The following is a 21,653-nucleotide window of genomic DNA, read 5'->3' as shown; positions in this document are numbered from 1 at the left end:
AAACGTGCTGAATCTATCCCAGCTACATAGGGTCATTTGTCTCAGGGTTGAATATTTGAAGGTTTTTAGTATAATTAGTATAAAGTCAAACTAATAATTGATCTGAACTTTCAATGTTTGCAAAAATGCCGTTTATTTGAAATACTTTTAATTTGGTTCAGGAAACAAAGAGTTCTGATTTGATACAAAAACTTCACCTACTTGATCCTTGAAGTGTTTAACAGAACAAACCACAAACAGTCAACAAAAATGGAGTCAGCTGTGAATTGCACAGGTGCATAAATGCATGTAGGGCACCGGGGGAACTTAAAGTGCATTGGAATACATGTTGTGTGGGTTGCTTTACATACTGAGGTTGGTGTGGTTTGGAGGTTTGACTGAGACTGGAGAGGAATGGTGTCACTTTAAGGCATGTGAGGTATATAGAAGCTCATTATGTGCTTATCACACACATAAACCAGTAATCTTGCAGCATATAGGTGGATAAAACAGAGGGAATTTGGCTCACCAAAAATGTCCTTTAACATTCCTTCACATGGAGCCCTGACTTCCCTTTCTGATGACAACTTCCTCTCCTGACGCCAGCTTCCTGTACAACTGCGACAGTTCATCAGTTTGTGGTATTTTTGACTCTGGCGTGCAGGGAATATCAAAGTCCGACGAGGCCTGAGACTCTGAGAGCTCCTCCAGCTCTGATTGGATGTTTTGGCCGTTGCTCTCCTTCTCCTGAGAAACAGTATTGGTCCTCGAGTCTCCTTGTTCCCGCCCCCTCTGCTCTGTATGGAGGATCAGAGTGTCAGGTAAATACGAATCCTGGTTCTGGGAGGAATGATTTGACAGAGAGGCGGACAGGGTCAGACTGAAGTTATCGGGGGTTTCCTCCTCATCACTGAACAGATCTGGGGTCTGTGAGCCAGTCGTTTTAGAGGGGGAGGAGCTCGGGACAGAGCAGCAGGATTGTAATTGGCTGGTGAGGCTGTTCTGGCTGTCAGTCAGCGTTTCCGTAGTGAAGAAGTCCTCCCATTTCGGAGGATTAGAGGAGCCACTTCCTTCGACCTCAATCATCTTTTTCTCAGTTCCCTTTATCGTCCCGTTCACCTCCTCCTTCGTCAGTTTTGTATCTTCCTTTCCCTCATTCTCCTCCTCCTCCCCCTCATCTTCCTCTTCATCATTGGACTCGGTGCAGTCCACATAGTTGCGAGCAACAGGCTGCGCATCTGCGACCGTCAGAGGGAAAGACTCCTCCACAGACACAGGGGGCGCTGTCTTCTGAGGACTCTGAGCTTTCACTAAGAATTACAGATCGAAAAGAAAATGTTGTAAATAATAACCAATACATGACATGGGCAGATATCACGCATTGACAATTGGTGCTTTAACAAAATATTTTCACAATTAGATTTGAGATAAAAAAGAAATCATCAATAATGTGGATATAGTGACTAAGTAGACAAATATTAGAACAGCTAGAACAGTCTGGTAAATTCAGAAAAGTACATCACTTTACTGTAATGCAACCTTTAAAACCTGGAAAAGACAACACTTACGATTTAACAATATTACCATATCCAAAATCAAAGACGATATCTACATGTAGTCTCATATCATGATATGGATATAATATTGATATATTGCCCAGCCCTAATACCAGGGACCAAAAAAGAGACCTCATTCTACAAAAAGAAGTTGAAATATTTATGCACCATTTTTTAAGTCTCGGTTCAGCGCCATCTTCTTCCTCACTGGTGCCAGGTCCAGCTGCTCAAACAGCCCGTCATCGCTGTCTGAATCTGTACAGAGAAAATCAAACTTACATACTTTCATTAGACACATGATACGGTGGTTTCTTAATGTACACAGCTTCTATTGATCAATGATGACACGTCAAATATCTACCCCTAGAATGTCATCTTCTGCACATGTGAAATATTTAATATATTCCTAATCTGAATTTATGCTTACCTGATTTTTTATCATTGCAATTTGTCTTTTTATCAGAGTTTTATTTGTATGTATTTGGCATAAAATAATACCAGATTTAAGGCCATATTATGACATCAATGACCAATGTATTCTTGGTATTCCCTGCTCTGCCCTGTTATAATAAAAAAAAAAACATTACTTAAAAATCTAATAGAAAATACATAGAAATATGATTTTTAAAAGTTTGCAAACACTGATTCACAGGCTTCTGAAATTGTGGATCAGTAAAAATGTGGGGGAAAAAAGTTCTGTTTGTAGCTACAGTTTTTCTTTATGTAAATACAAGTTATAGAATACCATAAATAATGTGGTTATATTTCTAAACTGTATTGCTTTAGATCAAAATAGAAAAACCCCTCAAACAACAGCTCCGGTATTTGCAGTATTATTACAAAATGTAATCAGAAAATGTTTTTTTTAAATGATGGTTGTTTTGTAGGTTGTAACCTATTGCTGAACATGCAAACGCTTAGCCAGAAATATTGAGATGCACATGATTGGGTGGCACAAGAATAACTTCCACCTACAGTCTGAAATATTCCTGGAAGAGGCTTATTGTGTCCTATTAAATCATACATAACATAATAACCCTTTTAAGATAACAGGTTTTAATGTACGCAAATGCTTCGTACCAGTTACACTGAGACCGAGTCAAAAAACAGTCGTACTGATAATACAACATGATGCAGCAGGCAAAGTTAGTTCTAAACTAGTCTCGCACAGCCAGACCTTGGTCTGGCTAGCCCACACAGCATACCGGGATGGGAGAAAAACGTGTTCTGGGTTATTGGGATTTCTTTAAACCAAATCACAATTATCTTGGGCAGCGCTTAGCGATGGATGCAGCAACGGTGCCGCTGCAAAATAGCCTCGGGAAGGAACTTGTTTTGGTGGAACACGTCTTCGTTCAAAGGTTGTTTTAGTCATGCGAGAGAAAACTCAGATTGGACAGATAGTCTAGCTAGCTGTCTGGATTTACCCTGCTGAGATCTGAGGAGCAGTTAACCATAGTCCTCAGAAATCCACCGGAGTTTAGAACGCCAACACAAAGAAAGAGGAAGGTGACGAACAACCGACCTAAAAAGAGGGACATCCGGCGGAATTTCTGGCGGTACCTGAACAATCCCGATATAGAGGGTTAGGGTTAGTTCGAAACAAAGTGATTCATACACAAACACCAGAACTGACCAAAACTGTAAATGCCGAACCTTCAGTTCTGCAGCTACGTTAACTTATAAACAAATGACGACCAGCCAACGGCTATAGACCATCTGTACAGTAAGGGCTCTGATTGCAAAAAACAGAAACATATATATCTTGCCTAATCACTGTTTGCGTAGTAAGCAATGACTTTAGAAGAATAACTACATACAATTATTTCACTCTGTTGTTATTTTTTTCCATTACCCATGCATGCCCAAAATACACACACATGCACACACAGGATCTAGACATGCATTAATAGGCTCATTTACCAACAAGAAGTCACTTTTATTGGGCCGGATCCTGCCTCAGAGGCATCGAGGGAAGCAGGTGAGCTGGGCTCAGCGCTCTGTTGGGGGAGGCATCTTTAGCTGTGTCGCCTGGCTTGTCAGCTCAAATATTAGGGGGAGTGTTTCTAACCTGGCCAGCTCTGAGAATGCTCCTAGTTTTCTTTGTGGTGCTTCTCTTTAAAAGAAGTCTAACTAAGAGCTCTGTATCGGCATGTATACATGAGGAGGGTTGTGGACAAATGAGCTAGCTTGATCACCGTCAATTATTATTATTATAATATTATTATTATTTTATTATTAGTACAGTATAAATGTATGAAACCTGTTGCTGGCTGAGTGCACCCTCTGCTGGCGACATCTGAGCTAATACTTTAATTCAGAAATTTGATTAACTCATCCATTTTTCAAATGGGTGGCACTCGCACATAATTGCGCAGTAGGGGGCCACCCGTCCATACACATCTGATGCAAACAGTGCTTCTTGTATTCATAAAATGAATGCACTAAACCATACTAACTTACAAATTCCTTGTAAGTGGATGAATGAATGATTGTTGTCCCCTGGAAAGACCTCCCAAACATTCAGCTAGTTTCCCTGAAGCACAGAGTTTATATTTCATATTCCACATGGTGACCTGTAAACAAGCCTCACAGCTACAGATCCAGTTGCAGATGCATTATTGTGCAGAGCACCTGTTGTGGTTATGTGTGTGTGTGTGTGTGTGTGTGTGTGTGTGTCACACCATATGTAGGTTGCTCCACTATGCAGCGTTTGAGGACTCCCAGAGGTTTGTATATGGACGCTGCTTGATCAGACTGGTTTCTACACATCAGCTTCAACCTGTTCAAACACACAGTGTCAACTTTATTACGGCTGTTTTAACAGTTTTAGCAATAGTAATTTTTTTATTTATTTTTTTTGTCCAACCAACAGTCCACACCAAAAGATATTCACTTTACTATCACAGAAGACAAAGAAGCAAATCCTCAAAATTGAAAAGCTGAAACAAGAAAATGTTTGGTATCTTTTTACTTGAAAAGTGAACCTGGTTGATTAGATTCATTTCTGTCAATCAACCAATCATTTCAGCTTTAGACTTCACATTATATATTATTATATATTATATATAAATATTACATATATAGTAAAGAAAATGAAAAACTTCAAGATCCATTCTTGAACATTTTGGTCTGCAGGTTAAATTAAAATAAAATAAAACTTCACTCACATCTGTGTAACCTCAGTCAGTGTCCGACCAATAGGGATAACACTGGGGTATATGTTGACTGGCTGGAGGTAGGAGAGGAAGTTTTTAATCTGAAATCAGAGAGGAACATTGTGAGCCTCAATATGTGTGTGTAAAATGTGCGTGTGTGTATGGATAAACAAAGACATGACAATTGAAATCTACTTGATTATAAATGCCTCATGTTTCACTTTTTAAAGTATGTAAATGAGGAAAGGAGTGCTTAAAAACGCTCAATATTGAAAACCAGCATGACTATAACATTATTAGCTGTGGAAAACACAACTTCTATTAGACTCATGCATGTAACAAACTTATATACTGTCCATGTCTAACCACAGTCACATAACTCTGGTTTAATAATACTATTCAATTATTTAAATAAATAAAAAAATGTACCTCTGAGTAGGAGGAGTGAAAACTGAAGCAGGCTCTGAAGGAACTGGCTCCTGTTCTGGAAAAACCAAAACAAAAAAGCATATTTAGCAGTATAAACCAAACTTAATGTGATTTATAACGAATTCTTCTTTCAGTGTCTTTTTAAACACAAACATCTATCAGATTTCATTCCAACTGAATTTTAAATTTGAAAGACCTTGACTTGGGTTGGTATTTCCACAAACTCTTGAGACATTTGAACCTGCTCTTACTTTATTATAACGTTGGTTTTCTTCATTCTCTCTCCGAACCACATTGTGGACGGTTTGATGCTGATGATACGAAGAGGAGTCCCGTCAGAGGCTGTGCAGCCACACGGCAGCCGGCTGCCTTGGAAAAACTCCTCATCCTACACACACAAAATTCAGGGCTCAATAAATGAATCGGCAAAGTACAAAGACACTTGAGTTTAGAACTATGATGCAGTAGAAATGATGGTCCCTGACACGCCTAACGAAAAGATTAACAACATAAACAAATACTGTATTACTGTGTTTTTAGGATTACAAATTTGTAAAAATAAATGTAACTCAATATTTTTGGGATCTGCACAAAATAAATACCATGACTGTTCTTTAAGGATAGTACTACTCTTATCGATACTCCCAGGCCAGTACTTTATCTTATCTACACTCTTAATAGTTCTTTTTTTATTACATTGCAAAACAAAGAATAGATTCAGAGCAGGCTTAGAATTTAATTATTAATATTAATCATTTTTAATATGACAAAATATTGTTTCTAGAGCAGCAACAGCAATGTTTACAACAGAAAAGTCACTATATTAACTCTATAATATCTCTCTGGAAACAAATCTAAAATCTACTGCTGGTAGAGGGAGAGGGGCTGCAGTCTCAGTCTCAGACTGTCTACAAGCATTTGCCAAATGTTAGGATATGTGGCTAATAAGGGCCCACGTATTGCCCTGAATAACCTGAGAGAAACCTTGGATATGTGTATGTGTGTGTGAGAGACATAAAGTAGGACCCTAGGGTGTCGACAGGCATGGATCTGTGTCCTTCGGTCAGTTGTCACGTAGTTCAGGATCTCCGGCATCTTCTTGAACATCGCCAGGTTTTTGACATGAATCTGAGAGTACAATCAAACAACAAAAAAGGAAAATATTTAAAAATAGTACTTTAGCAGGAGATGTTTACACAAGTATGGCTTTGTGCATGAAAGAACATTATAAAGTATGTGTACAGATTTTTTTTTTTTTTTAAAGATTTTTAGGCATTTTATGATTGAACAGAGAAACAGAGAGGAAATCATGGAGAGAGGGGAAGACCTGCAGCAAAGGGCCCAGGGCCAGACTTGAACCCTGGCCGCTGCGGTTAGGCCTCAGCCTTAATGGTACCACCCTACCTGGTGAGCTATTGGGGCGCCCAAGGTGTACAGAAACTTGTGTTTGTGTTACCTGTGTGTTGAACTCCTCTCCCAGGTTGGTAAACAGGTATTCATATCCATACGCAGCTTTACAGTTGAGCCAAACAACATGATATGAACTCTGACTGATCCAGTTCCCAACAAGCTCTGAGATACCGTTCAGACAGACCTCCTGCACACAAACACACACGAAAAATGATATATTCTATAATCATCAAGGTCAGGATTATATATAGAAAAACATATAAAGCATCTATGAATAAAATAAAATAATTCAGACACAAATACACTAAAACATTACAAACATTAAACACATTACAATCACAAAAAACTACCTTTTAAGTGTTCTTATGGGTTTTATCAACAAGGTTCAAACCATGTGATATGCACTTGTGTTCCCGCTGTATGACTTTGACTTTTTTGGGGGATTTTATTACCTTTATTTATAGGACAGATTAAGACAGGAAAGTGGGAGAGAGAGGGGGGAATGACATGCATCAAAGGGCCGCAGGTTGGAACCGAACCCACAGCCGCCGCAGCAAGGACTCAGCCTCTGTACATGAGACGCACGCTCAACCAGGTGAGCTAACCAGGCGCCCCACTAACGATGATTTTCTTTATCAATGATCACTACAATTACCCTTAAATACTCAATTAATCGTTTGATCTATAAAAGGTCACAACATTTTGAAAAATGCTCATCAGCGACCAAAATCTAAAGATATTCGTTTTACAGTTGCAGTAGACCAATTATACCTTAAAACATTCACATTTTAGAAGCTGGAACAAAAATAGTTTTGCATCTTTTCTTTAAAAAAAACCTGACTCAAATTGATAGAAATTTGTTGCCATTTAAATGTCTGTAGATCAACTAATCGATCGTTGCAGCTCTACTTTCTGTAACACTACGACCTACATGATGTTTGTTACCAGTCCAAGCACAAAGTGAGTTGTTTTTCTTTGGATGAATAATTTCTTTATTTTCCTCTGATGGACTGGACTTCACCGCTAAAAGACTCCAATGTTCCTGAAATTCCACAGCCACTGAATTCTGTTGCCATCCCAAAAACTTACCCGAGTAGGAATCTGGTAGAATCGTGGGTCATAGAAAGTGGAGTCCAGATAAACACTCTGAATATCCTTCACTCTGTATGTGAAACATGATACAAGAAGGTTTAGGTGACAAAAACACATTGTTCAACAGCTTCAGAGAAGGCCTAAATAATCCCTGAATTATCTGAAGAAATTATCAAACTGTTTCTGTCTGGTTCTCCAGAACTTCTAAGACTCGATGGGACAGAAAACGGTGACGATGTTCGTCAGGACCAACCTGCTCCCAGAGTGCAGATGTTCTATTCTCGAGACGTCGCCAGCAGCCAACCTGAAGTCTCCTGTATACAGAACGTTTCCACGGGAACCCTCAAACAGGAACCTGCACACAGAAACACACCGTTTCAGATTTCGACTTTTGATGTTAAGATATCTTAACAATTACTTTTTCATAGCAAGCTTTCCACAACAGAATATATTTGTTCTATATATTGTGTATTTCCCCTCGCAGACTCCTCTCTGTCTCTGGAGGAGAGCCATTAATGTGTTTTTTCCATTAACATGTCATATTGTATGTATTGTTCTTGGGGTTTTATATTATGTCTAGTTTGGATGGGTTATTATTCAGTTTGATATAACTGACAGATGAAACATGGATTAGGTGATAGCGGGAAAAGAAAAAGAAAAAAATAATGTGTCTATGTATGTGTGTATGAATGTGTATATGGGTATGCATGTGGATATGTGCCTGTAAGTAGGTATATGCCTGTATGTGTAAGTATACATGTAAGTATGCATGTATAAATAAGTGAAGAATTAAATTGTTTGTAAATACAAATAGAAACTGTAAAGTAGAAAAATAGAAAAAGGGGGTAGGACCAGAAAAGTTTTTTTTTTAACTTCTTCTTCCTCCTTTTTGAACATGGAAATCCTTATTTGAATTATTTACAATAATTTTGAAAGATATGTTTGTGTTTTGTTAGCATTTTGTTTTGTTGGTTTTCTTGCATGTAGTGAAATGTACATATTCTTATTTATCTTTTGTATTGTTCAAAATAAACTTAATCAACAAACAAAAACTAAAAGAAAATGTCAAATCAACTCTCTGGGTGAAATGAAATATCAACAAGCTCCAGTGCATCATAGAAAAACTACCAGAGGTCTGAGGGGGGAAATCAAGCATTGGACATAGAAGAAAATGTTGTATACTGATACTGTATGAGTGGTTATCTTCCTTGCATGTTGTAGCAACATGTATAAACAAACAACACATAGAAAATTAGGAAGAGTTTAAGAATGGTTTAACTTGCATAACAGAGCCGGGACAGTGGCCTGCAGGAAGCAACGTGACCACAATCTCTTCTTTCTGTCAAACAAACACCAGACAAGATGGTTAAATAAAATCAATTAGAAGGGCACATACAATTATGATGATAACTGATGAGCTAAATCTACATGTCTGACTGGACTGACTATTAAACCACTCCTCAGTTTTTACCTCTCCAGATGCCTCGTCAACCAGAGAAATCTGAGTTGGGCTCTCTAGCTCTAAAGGAACCTAAAACAGACGATTCAGCATGAGAGAAAGAAAAATTGATCGAAATCCATGGAAGAAGAGACAAAACTGCCAATTCCACCAAAATACAAGAATGCAAAGCAACCTTAAGATACGATGGTTTTGTGTAAAAGCCAAAAATGATTTTCAAACACACGGGAAATCAACTGAAGTAAAAAAAAAAAAAAAAAAAAAAAAATCCCTTACAGTGTAAAGCCATAATATTTAACAGTGTACAAATATCCAAACGTTTTGTGTAAGTAAGCAGATATACAGTATCTACTCTAAGTTGACTTTGATTGTGGTATTCACTGTTACTCAGTAGTAGTAGATAATACTCCTAACAATCACCTGCATACACAGTGAAAAGGGAAGTAATAGAGGGGACTTACAATGTATTCCCCCCAGAAAGCGTACTTGGGATTGCTCAGCAGAAGTTCTTTGGTCACGAAGGAGCAGTAAAGCCTGACTGTACGACTGGAACCAAAACAGAATACAGTAATACAACAAATTACAACTCAGTTTAGTTTTTCCCTAAGTTTATACGAGTTATGTGTCTTAATAATCTGTGGTCTTTAATTGTTCCAGGTTTTTAGAGCCCCTGTTTATAGCTCTCATGAAATTACTGATTTTTCTAGGAGATGGTAGTTGCTTATTGGAATCTGTGTTGGGGAGAGCAATTCAGGATACACTTCAACAAGTTACAGATCTATTACTGTACAGAGGAGGGAATATAATTGCATCGCCATCCTTGCTTGATCAGACGAGTGTACAGTGTAGTTAGGGAAGTTTGGGGTGAACCAATCATTTTGGTGGCCTGATTAATTATGCCGGAGAACTTGAGTAAAAGCATTTAAAAGCCTGTGCCAAAGTGGTCAATAACAGTTCCCTCTCAATATTTCAAGTAACGGTCTTCACCTGAACTGCAGTTTTCTCTTCAGTATTGGTCCTTTTAGTCCTTTCATGTGATCTGTTAAGATAAAACAGATAAACAACAGAGACACTTGTAATATGTTTTTACAAGTCTACGTGAATGCTAATTGTTATCAATTGTATTGTTGCCAATTCAAGTCTAACATACCAAGGTTGGTGGTGCTAGCTAGCTACCAGGCTCACCTTCATAGAAATACATGTCTATGGCTCACCTTCATAGACACAACCAGAGACGGTTTAGTATAGAGCATCTTTGACATAACGTTACATGTCTATGGCTCACCTTTGTGACAGTGGGAGAGGAAATATGCCCGGGCGTGTAAGTTCTCCCGGTCGAACCGGTCCAGAGAAAGGGTGGGATACTCCTTCATTCGACCTGCAAATGAACTCATCTTTACGCGGAACCATAGACTGTTAAAGCGCGGAACCGGCTGGTGGTATCGTGTTAAATTAATCAAACGTTGACGGCTATTTTGTTGACATCGCCTGTTTGTTTGTCCCGCCCATCAATTTCAGTGAATCTTCTTCGTCGTTTGTTTTTAGTACGGTTCTTGGCATTTAGTGGGTGTTACCGCCATCTATTGTCAATTTATACTATGGTATTCTTCTTTAACTAAACCTCGTTCTTCAGATTTTCTTTTACACTTTGCTTAACATGTGCTTCCTTTCCTTAAATACCAGAGTAATAATGTTTACCGTTACCGCGTTAGTTAGAGTAGTTAGTTTCTTTATTGTTTTGCTGCCAAGTCATTTGGCGCCATCTCCTGGAAGCTTTTCAATACTTTTGGCGTGTGTCCTCCAACACAGAAGAAGAAAGTTCACGGTAACCAGGCAACCAAAGAGAAGCCACAGAGGTTAACTGTCATCACTTGCTAACGAAACGGAAAGAAACTCATTTAAAAAAGTCATGTAAGTCAACTACAACCAGTATTTTAATGTAAAAACTATATAGAATGTAATGTGTGCAAATGTGAGTATATGAGACTGTGCGCTCTTGTCAACTGACGTTATAAAAAAGCCGAGGTTACATGTCGTCGTTGTTGGCCCGAAACGCGCGAAACTCGATTCAAGAATGCTGTATTTTAAAGTATCACTGCTTATATTTAAATAAACTAATACCATATACTTTTATTTTAGATCCTCTACTAATTGCTAGTGTCGATTATTTAGTTCGGCATACACTGTCAAGCATCAAGCAGCACTATTTCTTGTAAAAGGTCCCGTTTTATGACTGGCAAGGTGACACAGTATTCCTCTGCCAAAATAAGCCAGTTCCATCGGACAGTTAGCTAGAGCTGCTCAGTGGGTCATTTGCATGCCGACATGTTAAACTCTTATGCATTGTCGTAAGTGTCTTTGCTGATTCTTACGAAAATCTAGAACGGAGGCAAATATTTACGTTGCCTGGTTAAATCTGAACCCCCTGCTATATAGTGCCCAGTAGAAACGTGTTTGTTTTTGTGGTGAGACAATAAAGCAGTTCAGATCAGTTCAGCTTCGTCTGAACCTCAATATACTGTTATTTATTTCCTGCTCCAGCTTGGTTTCAGTAAAAGTATCTGATGAGTCAATTATGACCCAATTAAAAGGCATTTCTTTCCCTGTTTTGTTAGTCATCAGATACCAGTCTGATGACCAGGAATTTAAGAAACTGTTCATTTCTATGACATATTTCAGCATCACCACCATGTCCTGTACTGATAACAACTCCAAGCCAAAGTCCATGAGCAGAGCCAAAGGATGGACAGCAGAGGTGGAAAATCTATTCAGATTCCAGGAGGCCGGCTACAGAGATGAAATGGAGTACATACAGGTCAAACAAGGGGCCTTGGTAAATATTCTGATCTGAATATGTAACTGTGTCATTGATTCACAAATAGAATCGCTTTTATTGGTGGATAAAAGACCTGCTGTGTCCATTCAACAGTAGCCTACCTAAAAAAAAACTTGTTAGCAGTGTGTCCTTTTAAATAAAAAAAAGATGAACAGAGTTCCAAAAGAAGTGCTCCATATAGAGGATACAGGAGTTCCATTAAAATAACAAATGCTATATACATGTAAGAGGCATAGTCAGTTATAAATCTCATCCCTGTCTCTTTTTCTGTGTTTGTCTCAGATTGACAAATGGCCAGAGTCCGGCTTTGTGAAGAAGCTCCAACGTCGAGACAACACATTTTATTACTACAGCAGGAAAAGGGAGTGTGAAGAACGTGATCTCTACAAAGTCAAAGTTTATGCATATTAAGGTGTTCTCGACTCCATCCATTTATCGTTATAATATAACGGTAGCCTGACGACAAAAACTATAGGCACAGATACTTCCTCTCTGAAGAAGAAGAAGATGGCCTCTCTGTTTTTAATAAATGGATTTTAAAACTGCACATGAGAGTTGCTTTGTAAACAGCTGGTGTGTGATTGTGTTTCTCTTAGACCAGTGACTTTTGTTTTTTTCCACACATAATTATTCCTCTGCATGGTTTTGCTAAAGGAATAGTTCACCTTAAAGTCATCTAAGTATTTGCCTGTGCTGACAGAAGTGTGTGGCACCAAAAACAGCAAAGTTGACATATAATTTTGCCCCTGTAAATGAGATTTTTTTTATACATTATATTAATTCTGTAGTTGCAGTTGCAAATAAGTCATGTATACCTGAGGTTACACTGTGTGTAGTGTTCTAGTAGCTCTGAACAATTTTTTAATGAGATCAATTTTAGTAATACGTGTTTCAATAACATCATTGCAACTTTCTAAGCTACATGGTTTAATGAGGAGAGATTTCATTTCAATTCATTTCACGTTTGAAAATGTGACTGAAGTTTTCTTTTGCTGTGATTAGGATTAAACGCTGGGCCTGTCACACTCCTCATGTGATGGTAACATGAGGGGTGAGATTACGTATTGGCTCTCAGATCTGAGCTGTTTTCCCCCCACCAGATCAAGGACATATGATATCGCTGATTTAGCTGATTGGAGAATGAGAGATTTTTGCTTTATTAACTTGTAATTAAAAGAAAGTTGACCCCGTGGTGCTGCACAGAGAAATACACAAACTGATGTGACTGCACCCTGCTGCACCAGATAGCCCCCGAGACAGCAGGGCATTTGGGTAATTTTTTTTGTTGGATAATTGGTAATGGTGGATGGTAATATTCTTCTCGGGTTAAATGCAATCTAGTATTACAATAAAACGGGTGGTCTTTAGTTAGTCATTAAAAATTAGCATCCATTGTTAAATGGCTTTTAACTTTTTGATTTTTGAATGAAGTTTGGCGAGCTGCGTGTGCGTCATGGTGTGGCACACCATGACGCACACGTACGTCATTGAACCTGCCATACAGGCCATGTCGGCTCAACAGTAATGAACTCGCCTTTAACAGCTTGAACTGAAGCTACCGGGTTTATTCCCTTTAATTTCTCGACCCTATTGCTCGGCTTTTCTGAAGTTATGTTTCCACTGGAGTCAGCACGGAGGTTGTAAGGCAAGTGGGCTAGCAAAGTCAAATAGAAACATTCGCTTATCAGCTTTTTCACTAGCTCTTAAATGTATTGATTCTTCTCTACAGTTCTGGGTGGTTAGCTTAGCTTCGTTAGCAACCTGCGTTAGAGTTGGCCTTGTAACGTTAAAGCTCAAGTTAGCTAACAGTAGTGAAGGTAGCGTTTATAGTCATCATTTATACCTGGTTTGAAGTAATAATAACACAATGTAATGGGTGTTTACGGCTTGTTCTCCACTTACGGAAACATATGGTTAGGTTGCGTTTACCCTCTGGCTATAACTGTAATCGGCTAACAAGCTGTTTGGGTTAAAGTTGAAGGTATTTGCTTAGCTTTTGCTAGCAAGGTAAGCTATAAGTAATAACGTTAGTAATTGGTAGCTGTCACAGAAATGGTGTGTGGTTGTCTCCGTCGTTTGTTGACATTCAGGTGTTTTATTGCTGCAGATTTGATCTAGTGAAAAACAAAGAAATCCAACATACACATTGTATATGTTTATTTTGCTACACTTTGTCTATTTGCGCCTGTAGATTTATCCTAAATTCACCAAAAGCTGAGCTTAATAATGATAATATATAATGCCTAATTTGCATTAACATTTCAGAAAACTTATCTTAATGTAAGCCATTAACTGGGGAAGTTTCACGATGATATATGTTAGTTGAAATGTTTAACCCTATTCACCTGTAGTGTCTTACAACATGTGTGAATTTATCTTTAAGGCCTTTTTCTCAAAATAAGTTTTGCTTATACTCTGAGCCAGAAATCTCCACTTCAGTAGCACTTACACACATCAAACTTTGCAGTTTAAATCCTATCTATATTCTGAAGGTTTTCACAGAGGGGTTTGTATATGTCCTTCATTCCCTGATTTATGCAATATTGTATACCTAAAAACGTGGCAAAAATATTTTTTTTATGGCTGATGACAGTATTTTTCTGATTTGTGCAGTGGAAGTAATCAACTAGGTAAAATATTTTCCCTATTCACCTGTAGTGTCTCTCTTTAATTTCCCAAGTTAAACATGCTTCACTTCCTTTTAGAGCAAGAGATCACTGAAGCTTAAAGTTGATTTACTCAGCAACATTTGCCCTTAACACTCTTTATTTTTGCCTCTAATTTATTACATTGTTCAGTATGAATTGAATTGAATTATCGACTGTCGTTGCACCCAGGTGGGGAATGTGATTGAACCTATTCTGTATGTTGACATTTATTTAATGAGTGGTTGAAATACAAATTAAACCAGGGTGTCTGCAGGTCCTTAACATGTTTTGAAATCTCTCCAAATATCTGAAAAAGTCATTAAATTATCTTAAATTGTTCTTTAGTAGGTCTTATTTTCAACAATAAAACTTTCATCTGGTTTTATTTTTTTATTAGTTTGCCAGAATTAGTTATAGAGCTGAAACAATTAGTTGATTAATTGATTAGAACGCATTTGTTTTAAATCACTGGTTTTAGCTTCTAAATTTTGAATAGTTGGTGAATGTCTTATATGATAGTAAGTTGAATATATTTGAGTTTTGGACTGTTGTTGCAATAAAACATTTCTCAGGACTTGTAATAGGCATTTGTCACTTTTAGACAGTCATAGACTAAATGATGAATCAATTATTTCCCACAAATAATTGATAATCAAAGTCTGAATTAGTTGATTTCTTGAGCAACAGATTCTGACGTTTTCAGATTGTTTTGGTCCTATAATAACATAAGACCAATATAAAGCTTACCTGCTTAAATGAATATACATTTTATATGCTACACTTACTTGTTGGTAAATGACATATACATTATCAAGGTTTTTAGGACCCGTTACTCTCTGGTTTGTAGGGTCAGCTCACACGTGAAACAAATATGTTTCTTCTAAACTCAGTTAAGTCGTAGGGTCTCTTTCTAAGCAGCCTAGTGAATCACAAGGCTCTGGAGGAATGTAGCTTTAGGCTGGTTTTATGCTAGTTTAAAATGAAGCTCTTGTTTTCCCCTGTGTGTTTTCTGCTGAGAAAGCTCTGCGAGGGTTTTATTTCCTTTCCTGCTGCCTTCTGACCCAGAAAGAAAGCTGCAACCGCAGCTGCTGTTTTTATGAAAATAGTTGTTTAACCTTCCCTAAAGACGTGGTGTGAAACTAATGTTAGAGAAGTATATTATATAGAAGTGTTGTCATCCCCATCTCCTGTGAACTTGCCTCGGCAGTTAATATGTATTTCATAATCCTCATGAAAATAATCAGATTAGGAGAATTTAGTTTAGTTGTGTCTGAACATGAGCTGATGCCACCAGCTGTGCAAACTGAAACGGGATGGCGCGTTGGTTTGTAGCTGCGCGCTGAGCCGTAACTTTGCCCTGCCTCTGCTGCTCTGAGCTAATAATCTGCTGTCTGGTTGTGTTATTTCTAGAATATGATGGATGTTTGAGAGTTAAAATCAAACAAAGACACTTGAAATTTCTCCAGGGAAGTTTGTGAATATCAAAAATTTGAATATACAAAAGCAGAATGTATTTCACAGCTTGTTTCACACATGTATCGCATTAGATCAGAGCTCTCAAACTCAAGTTACTCAGGGTTGTTTTCTCCTGGGCCTCTTCAACACATGGCAGAAGAAAACTTCAGGGTTTTCTTAAATTGATAAACCCAAGTCAATTATTCTTCATTATTAGTGGAGGTTGATAAGGGTTTTTCGAAGCATGAGAGGAAGACTGAAGGCAAAGCTCAGAAAAAAAAAATACTTTTACATGCTCTCTGTATGTTGTTCGGGTAAAAAATATCCATATTTCTATTTACAGTTATCGATCCTACATCAGGCAATAAAGGACAGTTCTCTTTTTAAATACATTATCTATTGTTTAATCTAAGGTCTCTATCTTATCAGGGAAACTACACATGATTTTAAGTAGAGTTTCAAAGTTCATTCAAATTGAGGAACAATCTCTCCACAACGTCCACTTCTTATCTGTTCTGGAGCAGTAGGGTTAATACATCAACAACACAGAGATTTACATAACATTTCTAATTTCAGCAACTAGCCTAACGATAATTATCATCAATTGATTTGCAGATTATTTTTCATAATTATTCAATTGAATCGTTTGTTCGAAGAAATCTGAAAAATACCCAGAGCTCAGTGTGGCGTCTTCAAATGTCTTATTTAGCGTTATCAACTGTCCAAAACACAGAGCTATTCAGTTTACAATCTTATAAAACAGCAAAGCAGCAAATCCTCCCATGTGAGAAGTTGGAATCAGAGAATGCGTTATGAGGTTTGGCTCAAAAATGACTTAAATGATTAATCCATTATCAAAATAGTTGCTGAATAAAAGCACACTTTCTGTTTGGAAATTACAGGTTCCATTTTTAGATTAAACAGTCTGTTAGAGGGAAAAATAGACGTTTACATTGTAGCTGAATCAGAATAAAGTTGAACTTTGTTGTGATTTCAGGTTCCTCTTTTAAACCGCTATCATCATCGCTGCATTCTTTTTTTTTTTTTGAAAGATGGAGCTGACTTGTGGTTATCACACCTGAAAATAGAGGAAGTGAAACCAAATGAGCTACAATAAAAAAACTGTTTTCTTTTTGTGTTTTAATCAGCAGCGTTTGACCTCCACAGAAAGCAAACCACCATCTTCTGTTAGGGCAGCAACTAACAATTATTAGTTAAACTAGTGATGATTTTTTTTTGTCTATCAAATGTCCTAAAATATATATATATATTTTATTTTTTATTTTTTATTTTTTAAAAAGGCCATCTCATTTTCCCAGGATGCAAGGTGACGTCTCCAAATGTCTCGTTTTGTCCGATCAACAGTCCAAAACACAAAGATATTCAAAGAATGATGATACAAAACAGAGAAAAGCAGAAAATCTTCCCATTTTGAGAAGCAGGAAACGGCAAACGTTTGGCATTTTTGCTTTAAATGACCTTAACGAGTAATCGATAAGCAGAATTGTTGAGGATAAAATCTCTGTTATTCAACTAATCAATGAATTGACTGATTGTTTTAGCTTTAATATAAATAAGCATTTTAAAATAACAGTAGTTATTGCAGAAGTTAAATAATGTTTTGTAAAGGTAAACATTAACAATGAAAACTTATTATACTTAAAATAATTAACAAAAATAAAATAAAAACCAGTCTAAACTTAAAGCTACAGTGCGTAGTTTCTGTCTCCCCCATGAGGAATTGTAAGTAATGACAACAACACTGTCGGCGTGTCCACATAATAATAATAATAATAATAATAATAATAATAATAATAATAATAATAATAATAATAATAAAAAATTGAATTTATATAGCGCTTTTCACGAACTCAAAGTCGCTTGATACAAGCCTTCTGTGATCGCGCACCACCCCCACCCCTCCTCCATGCAGTTGCTAGTAGCCAAGGAGAACATGGAGGATTAAAAAAACATGATGGACTCTTCAGAAGAGGTCATTATCTTCACTCTAGCTGTCAAGTCAAGTCGCGAGACGACCCAATCTTCTGAACATAGCCATACTGAGAAATACAGAGAGAGTTGTGTGGAGCTGATAGTCTTAATTAGCTTTGTAGCAGCTCATTTGGCAACGGCTGGAATGTAACGGACGTTTATTAATATCAAAAAGTTACGCACTAAAGCTTTAAACAAAAATAACGTTGTTGTGAGATTTAGGAGATTTTTTTAATTTTTTTTTTAAGATTATATTTTTTGGCCATTTTTAGACCTTTATTTTTCATAGGACAGATGAAGACATGAAAGGGGAGAGAGAGGGGGGGAATGACATGCAGCAAAGGGCCGCAGGTCGGAGTCAAACCGGCGGCCGCTGCGTCGAGAAGTAAACCTCTGTATATGTGCGCCTGCTCTATCCACTGAGCCAACCCGGCCACGAGATTTAGGAGATTTTATGTGGAATAAATGTGGAAGATACATTTTGGAACAGATTTGATGTGAAACTCATAAACTTTTCTTTTTTTTTTTTTTAAACATGTATTTATTGAGTTTTTGTACATTTGAAAAAACAGTACACCAAGGCACATAACATAAAACAGAAAGTAGGAAACTCGTAAACTTATCTTCCTTGTAGCCGTGTTGTAATCGGACTCTTTATTGCTCCAGACCTACTAAAATTTAGAAATAAGGTTAACGCAGGATTTTGTTTTATGGTTTTACCATCAAGGCAGGATGTTACAGGGAACCTGATGCTTTTGTGAGGGAGTTTCTGTTGTCTGATTGTGGAATTCCCCCTTTGTAATCATTTCCGGTTGTGATTTTTGTATTTCACAGGTAAAGAAACTAACCTACCTGACCATCAGAGTCATCCACCATAATGTCCCTTTCAGTCTGGTAACGGCTTCCCTGACTCTGTGCAGAGGGAGGCAGCTGGAAGCTAGCTAGCTAGCTAGCATGCAGCACTGGCCCGGTGTCTCCAGGAGGCGGCGCTGCTGAGAGGCGAGTGGTCGGTGCGGAGTGTTGGTGCCTACCGAGCCGGCCATGGATGACTTCAACACCAGGACCTACGGCACCAGCGGCATGGACAACAGACCTCTGTTTGGGGAGACCTCCGCACGGGTTTGTAAACGTTTAATACTATCTTAATTCAGTATACATTTCACTATTTCACAACAAAATGTGAAAAAACGTGTTTAATATGAAGACAGAAAAATGGTAGCAGGACACTACTGGTGTCCCATACAAACCCTGCTGCTCTCTGAAGGAGAACAACTGTGCTTACATCCATGAGTAGGGTTTAAAATCCAAATCCAGGCACTTGTGTGGAAGAGTTAGAATAAAAAAACAATTAAAAAATACATTGAAAATACACATTATAGGGCACCTGGGTAGCTCACCTGGTACTGCGCAGTTTTTGGACAATAATGTAGTTCTAAGGAATAAGATACATCAGGCTTTAGATACACAGACAACAAAAGTGTCTTGTAGAGTACAAAGATGGCAGACATTAAATGTTTTAATTTGTATAAACTGTCTTTCTCGCAGGATCGAATCATCAACCTGGCAGTGGGGGGATTCACGTCTCTGGTTGTTTTAGTGAGTATAAATCTTCTGCAGCGTTGCTGGTGTACTGTATGTAGTGATGTAGTAATCATGATGTTTATGAAGTGCAATATTCAAATGGAAATAATTGAAATCCTCCTCTACGAATGTAGATGTGGCATCAAAGTAAATCATTTTGTGAATTCAGAAGCAGAAAATGAAGCTGAGGCAGCAACATGTTGTCATTATGTCACAACATGTTTTTTTCTTTAAGCACTTTCTTCCATTTTGATCTGCTCCTAATGACTGTAGTAAATTAGTCTTAATTTGATCTGTCAGGGATCGTAGCTATCGTATTCAATCACACAAGATCACCAATAAGTACAAAGAGGACAAGTATTTCTGAAGTGCACCATAATTTTGAAAATGCATGTTATGTAGAGACATTCATGTGCATTTACTTGGAATGTGTTTAGCTTTTGATTTCCACTATTGCCATTAGACAGGGTGTGTAGTGTTCCTTTTTAAGTCTAGAATGGTTAGAACTGATCTGATAGCTGATTAGTTTGGGGTTTAGTTTAGTTAGGGGTTACGCAAAGCGCTCCATAGTACATCGTGTTGCATATTTGCTTCACTGAACACATCAAGGGCCCTTCAATAATCAATTTTCTGATGTTTTACTTTCTTATTCAACTCTTTATAGTTTCAGTTTTAGCATTAAAGGGTCTTAAAAAGGCTTAACTGTGGCGCCACGAGACCTACACTTGAGCAATTTGTCATGTTGAGAATCACTTTCCTTGTCTATAACAAATCTGGATATCTAACTTTGGTTACTAACCAAAGAGGAAAAGGGTGTTTGCAGTAAAAAAACAAAACAAAAAAAAAACAATGATTGAGCTGTTCTTACTTATTCAAAGTGAAAAGTGTTCCTACACACTGACTTTCTGTAGTAAATCAACACACACACATATCCCTCCATCACTGTCTGCCTTCTTAAAAGGACCCCATTTCAGACGTGCACCATGTTATACAAATGTGGTCGCAGTTTGACATGTTTGAGTATCCACCTGAATCACATTTACGTGACAGCAATCTGACTTAAGTTGGACCAAGTTACATTTTTGTAAAGGTTCCAGACATGGCGTACCAGATACATGAAGCCAGCAATGTCATAGATCCATGCGACTGTCCAGATCTCGAGGTGCGAGATAGATTTAGCAGCTCTGGAAAACCCAAGATCAAAGATTATTCAAAACCTTTTTGAGGAAGTCCATTTCTTCATGTTTAAGTGTCTTTAACGTTTGTCCTGTTTTGTCTTCCAGGTGACTGTTATCAGTTCTTTTGTGTTCCCCTCATTGCCTCCACGACCGCTTAATGTCTTCTTTGCCGTGTGCATCCTGTTAGCATGTGGATCCGCTTTAGTGCTGGTAAATACAATGTTTTTTCATCTTTAAGGCTCATTATTTTCAGTAGAAATCATAGCAATTATAATAACTTAGAACGTAGGAGAAACAGCACAGGCTTTATATCATCAGTTCCTTATTATCATACCTTTTTATTATATAAGTTACATTGCCAGGTTTTTACATCCTTTTTGTATTTTCTGCTGTTTATTGAAAGGTCTTGTGTATTAGAGAACACCTCACTTTAAAGCTACACAGTAGGTCTATATTTTCTGTTGCTGTAAGAAAACGATTTGTGAATAAAGGCCTTAGATTTTAAATATTTAAAGAAAAGAAAATCCATGTAAATATTGAATTCTGAAAATGTTTTTAGAGAACTTTCTGTAGTTTCACAGTTTTTTAAAAATTGCTTTGAGGGAGTCAGTGTTGCAACTAGGGCTGAAACAATTAGTCGATTAATCAGTTATTAGCCAATTGAAGTTGATTAATCGTTTGTCATTCAAAAGTTAGGAAAACTTTTCAGAATCTCAAAATCCGAAGATTTGCTGCTTGTAACTGTTTTTATATTGTTTTACGGTTTTAAATTGTTACCTTTTAATTTTTATGTACACTTTTTTAATCTAGCGCAATAATCATCCACAACAGTGAAATGCTCATTTATTTACACTTCTAATTATTCCTTTATACTAGGGCA

General features: G+C 37.5%; 3 protein-coding genes across 5 annotated transcripts in view; 2 read left to right on the top strand and 1 right to left on the bottom strand.

Moving 5' to 3' along the window:
- Positions 1–114: 114 nt before the first annotated feature.
- dclre1c (DNA cross-link repair 1C, PSO2 homolog (S. cerevisiae)) lies at positions 115–10,717 on the bottom strand. The gene is made up of 15 exons (XM_031313574.2): positions 10,369–10,717; positions 10,071–10,122; positions 9,545–9,629; positions 9,096–9,155; positions 8,908–8,963; positions 7,878–7,979; positions 7,622–7,694; positions 6,579–6,719; positions 6,149–6,250; positions 5,374–5,510; positions 5,123–5,177; positions 4,706–4,794; positions 4,220–4,317; positions 1,704–1,790; positions 115–1,289 (listed from the first exon to the last, which is right to left on the bottom strand). Exons 1-15 carry the CDS (start codon positions 10,475–10,477, stop codon positions 532–534), a joined length of 2,004 nt encoding a protein of 667 aa, XP_031169434.1. The 5' UTR covers positions 10,478–10,717; the 3' UTR covers positions 115–531.
- An 11-nt stretch (positions 10,718–10,728) lies between these two features.
- On the top strand, positions 10,729–12,466 carry meig1 (meiosis/spermiogenesis associated 1). Its single transcript, XM_031313575.2, has 3 exons — positions 10,729–10,994; positions 11,763–11,916; positions 12,202–12,466. Exons 2-3 carry the CDS (start codon positions 11,773–11,775, stop codon positions 12,328–12,330), a joined length of 273 nt encoding a protein of 90 aa, XP_031169435.1. The 5' UTR covers positions 10,729–10,994; positions 11,763–11,772; the 3' UTR covers positions 12,331–12,466.
- Positions 12,467–13,407: 941 nt separating this feature from the next.
- The window catches only part of tmem243b (transmembrane protein 243, mitochondrial b), an 11,171-nt gene continuing 2,925 nt past the window's right edge, over positions 13,408–21,653 (top strand). The window contains exons 1-4 of one of the 3 annotated variants that reach the window (XM_031313604.2): positions 13,408–13,564; positions 18,849–19,133; positions 19,560–19,610; positions 20,879–20,983. In XM_031313604.2, the coding sequence (XP_031169464.1) occupies positions 19,056–19,133; positions 19,560–19,610; positions 20,879–20,983 (234 nt within the window). In that variant the 5' untranslated portion in view covers positions 13,408–13,564; positions 18,849–19,055. Of the gene's footprint in view, positions 13,565–13,656; positions 13,927–18,848; positions 19,134–19,559; positions 19,611–20,878; positions 20,984–21,653 lie in introns of those variants that run through there. The other 2 variants (XM_035996269.1, XM_035996268.1) reach the window with 2 other exon arrangements.

This window comes from Sander lucioperca, chromosome 20 (assembly GCF_008315115.2).
Source record: "Sander lucioperca isolate FBNREF2018 chromosome 20, SLUC_FBN_1.2, whole genome shotgun sequence".
Lineage (NCBI taxonomy): Eukaryota > Metazoa > Chordata > Actinopteri > Perciformes > Percidae > Sander > Sander lucioperca.
The sequence above is the reverse complement of the archived record's forward strand: the minus strand, read 5'-3'. Positions and strand labels throughout refer to the sequence as shown.

Coding starts and splice junctions, on each gene's coding strand:
- dclre1c (XM_031313574.2), bottom strand. CDS start 10,477: ATGAGTTCATTTGCAGGTCGAATGAAGGAGTATCCCACCCTTTCTCTG. Junction 10,123..10,368: donor CCTCTCCCACTGTCACAAAG/GTGAGCCATAGA, acceptor TTATCTTAACAG/ATCACATGAAAGGACTAAAA. Junction 6,251..6,578: donor GAGAGGAGTTCAACACACAG/GTAACACAAACA, acceptor TTGTACTCTCAG/ATTCATGTCAAAAACCTGGC.
- meig1 (XM_031313575.2), top strand. CDS start 11,773: ATGTCCTGTACTGATAACAACTCCAAGCCAAAGTCCATGAGCAGAGCC. Junction 11,917..12,201: donor AGGTCAAACAAGGGGCCTTG/GTAAATATTCTG, acceptor TGTTTGTCTCAG/ATTGACAAATGGCCAGAGTC.